At 61.4% G+C, this 2,838-nt stretch overlaps 1 protein-coding gene across 1 annotated transcript in view; it reads left to right on the top strand.

Moving 5' to 3' along the window:
* LOC121273234 (low-density lipoprotein receptor-related protein 1-like) overlaps nucleotides 1–2,838 on the top strand; it is a 428,870-nt gene that overhangs the window by 205,690 nt on the left and 220,342 nt on the right. Inside the window, exon 20 of the mRNA XM_041180254.1 lies at nucleotides 2,019–2,186. Within this exon, the coding sequence (XP_041036188.1) occupies nucleotides 2,019–2,186 (168 nt within the window). The remainder of the gene's footprint in view (nucleotides 1–2,018; nucleotides 2,187–2,838) is intronic.

The following is a 2,838-nucleotide window of genomic DNA, read 5'->3' as shown; positions in this document are numbered from 1 at the left end:
AGGGGGGTGAGAGAGAGAAGAGAGAAGGGGGTGAGAGAGAGAAGAGAGAAGGGGGTGAGAGAGAGAAGAGAGAAGGGGGTGAGAGAGAGAGAAGAGAGAAGGGGGTGAGAGAGAAGAGAGAAGGGGGTGAGAGAGAAGAGAGAAGGGGGTGAGAGAGAGAAGAGAGAAGGGGGTGAGAGAGAGAAGAGAGAAGGGGGTGAGAGAGAGAAGAGAGAAGGGGGTTAGAGAGAGAGAGAGAGGGGGGTTAGAGAGAGAGAGAGGGGGGGTTAGAGAGAGAGAGAGAGGGGGGTTAGAGAGAGAGAGAGGGGGGTTAGAGAGAGAGAGAGAGAGGGGGGTTAGAGAGAGAGAGAGAGAGGGGGGTTAGAGAGAGAGAGAGAGGGGGGGTTAGAGAGAGAGAGAGAGGGGGGTTAGAGAGAGAGAGAGAGGGGGGTTAGAGAGAGAGAGAGAGAGAGGGGGTTAGAGAGAGAGAGAGAGAGGGGGTTAGAGAGAGAGAGAGAGGGGGGTTAGAGAGAGAGAGAGAGAGAGAGAGGGGGTTAGAGAGAGAGAGAGAGGGGGGTTACAGAGAGAGAGAGAGAGAGAGAAGTTAATTGAAAGCTGAATGTCTGAGTGAAACAGCCACTCAGCCTGACTCCTACCTCCAGTGTTGTACCTGCATTGGTGACTACCCTCTGTACTGGACAGTTCCGGATATCCCCTCCGCTTTAACCCACTTAGCGTTATCTTATCTGAGAGTAAGGACAGCTGGTGCATGCTGCCATCTATGCAGTTTCTGTGTTACTCCAGGTCGTGCGCTCTTCCTGGCTTTATGTTGGGTCTTTAAGTCTCCCTGGAGCGGCCCGTTTATCAGTTGTGGTTGGGAGGAGTTACTGGTCACAGACCGACCGCCGCTCACTCTTGTGTCTATTTGAGTGTTGGACACACTTGTACATCTTGCTGGGAGGCTGCAGTTATAAACCTGTCTCTTCCCCAGCTTTAATTCCCTCACCCCCTTCCCCCTCCCCCTTCTGTCTCTCTCACCCCTTCCCTCTCTCTCACCCCTTCCCCCTCTCTCACCCCTTCCCTCTCTCACCCCTTCCCTCTCTCTCTCTCTCTCTCCCCTTCCCTCTCTCTCTCTCTCGCTCCCTCGCTCTCTCCCCCGTCGCTCCCTCCCCCTCTCTCCCCCGTTGCTCCCTCCCTCTCTCTCCCCCCGTCGCTCCCTCCCTCTCTCTCCCCCGTCGCTCCCTCCCTCTCTCTCCCCCGTCGCTCCCTCCCTCTCTCTCCCCGTCGCTCCCTCCCTTCTCTCTCCCCCGTCGCTCCCTCCCTTCTCTCTCCCCCGTCGCTCCCTCCCTCTCTCTCCCCCGTCGCTCCCTCCCCCTCTCTCCCCCGTCGCTCCCTCCCCCTCTCTCCCCCGTCGCTCCCTCCCTCTCTCTCCCCCGTCGCTCCCTCCCTCTCTCTCCCCCGTCGCTCCCTCCCTTCTCTCTCCCCCGTCGCTCCCTCCCTCTCTCTCCCCCGTCGCTCCCTCCCTTCTCTCTCCCCCGTCGCTCCCTCCCTTCTCTCTCCCCCGTCGCTCCCTCCCTTCTCTCTCCCCCGTCGCTCCCTCCCTTCTCTCTCCCCCGTCGCTCCCTCCCTTCTCTCTCCCCCGTCGCTCCCTCCCTTCTCTCTCCCCCGTCGCTCCCTCCCTTCTCTCTCCCCCGTCGCTCCCTCCCTTCTCTCTCCCCCGTCGCTCCCTCCCTTCTCTCTCCCCCGTCGCTCCCTCCCTTCTCTCTCCCCCGTCGCTCCCTCCCTTCTCTCTCCCCCGTCGCTCCCTCCCTTCTCTCTCTCTCTCACCCCCTCCTCTCTCCCTCGGCCATTCTTCTCCCCCCCCACCCCTCCTCTACCACCCTCCCCCCCCCAACTCTCTTCTCCACCCGCCCCCTCCTCTGCTGAACAGAATCCCGGCTGGGCCAGCATCGCTTGCGGGGCTAATCCCGTGCGCGCTCCGGAGGCCTCGCTGCTTCCTTCTTCACCCTCTCTTTGCGTTTCTCCCCCCCACCCCCCAGATAACGACTGTGGTGATGGCAGTGACGAGGCAGGGTGCACCCACTCCTGCTCCAGCGCTCAGTTCAAGTGCAACAGCGGCCGCTGCATCCCCGAGCACTGGACCTGCGATGGGGACAACGACTGCGGGGACTACAGCGACGAGACCAACGCCAACTGCACCAACCAAGGTGGGTCCCCCCCAACCCCCCCACTCCCGCTTTCCCGCTGCCCCCGTGCTGCATTGGCCCCTTGGGCCTGCGGGGGGACCGGCGGTAACCCAGAGACGACGCAGGGTTACAGCTTTGAGCAGGAAACTCAAGGGAGGGTGGGGGGAGGGGGGGTGGTTGAGGAAGGACTTTTTCAACCCCCCCCCTCCACACCCTCCCCGAGCGAGCGGTCAGGGCCTGGAACTCGCGGCGCTGGAAGCAGAGACAGCGAATGATTGGAAAAGGAAACTGGACCAGGGAAATCAACTGGCAGGGGTCACCGGGACTGACCGGATTGGTCTAGGGAGAGCCGGCCCGGACTCGATGTGCTGAATGGGCCTCCTCCTGTTCCTGTGTAACAGGCTCCAGAGGGGCTGAATGGCCTGTTCCTGTGTAACAGGCTCCAGAGGGCCTGAATGGCCTGTTCCTGTGTAACAGGCTCCAGAGGGGCTGAATGGGATCCTCCTGTCCCTGTATAACAGGCTGGAGGAGGGAGGAGGGGCTGAATGGCCTCCTCCTGTTCCTGTCTAACAGCTTCAAGGACGGGGGAGGAGGAGGAGGAGGAGGGGCTGAATGGCCTCCTACTGTTTCTGTGTAACAGGCTCGAGGAGGAGAGGGGCTGAATGGCCTCCTG

This window comes from Carcharodon carcharias, chromosome X (assembly GCF_017639515.1).
Source record: "Carcharodon carcharias isolate sCarCar2 chromosome X, sCarCar2.pri, whole genome shotgun sequence".
NCBI lineage: Eukaryota > Metazoa > Chordata > Chondrichthyes > Lamniformes > Lamnidae > Carcharodon > Carcharodon carcharias.
The sequence above is the reverse complement of the archived record's forward strand: the minus strand, read 5'-3'. Positions and strand labels throughout refer to the sequence as shown.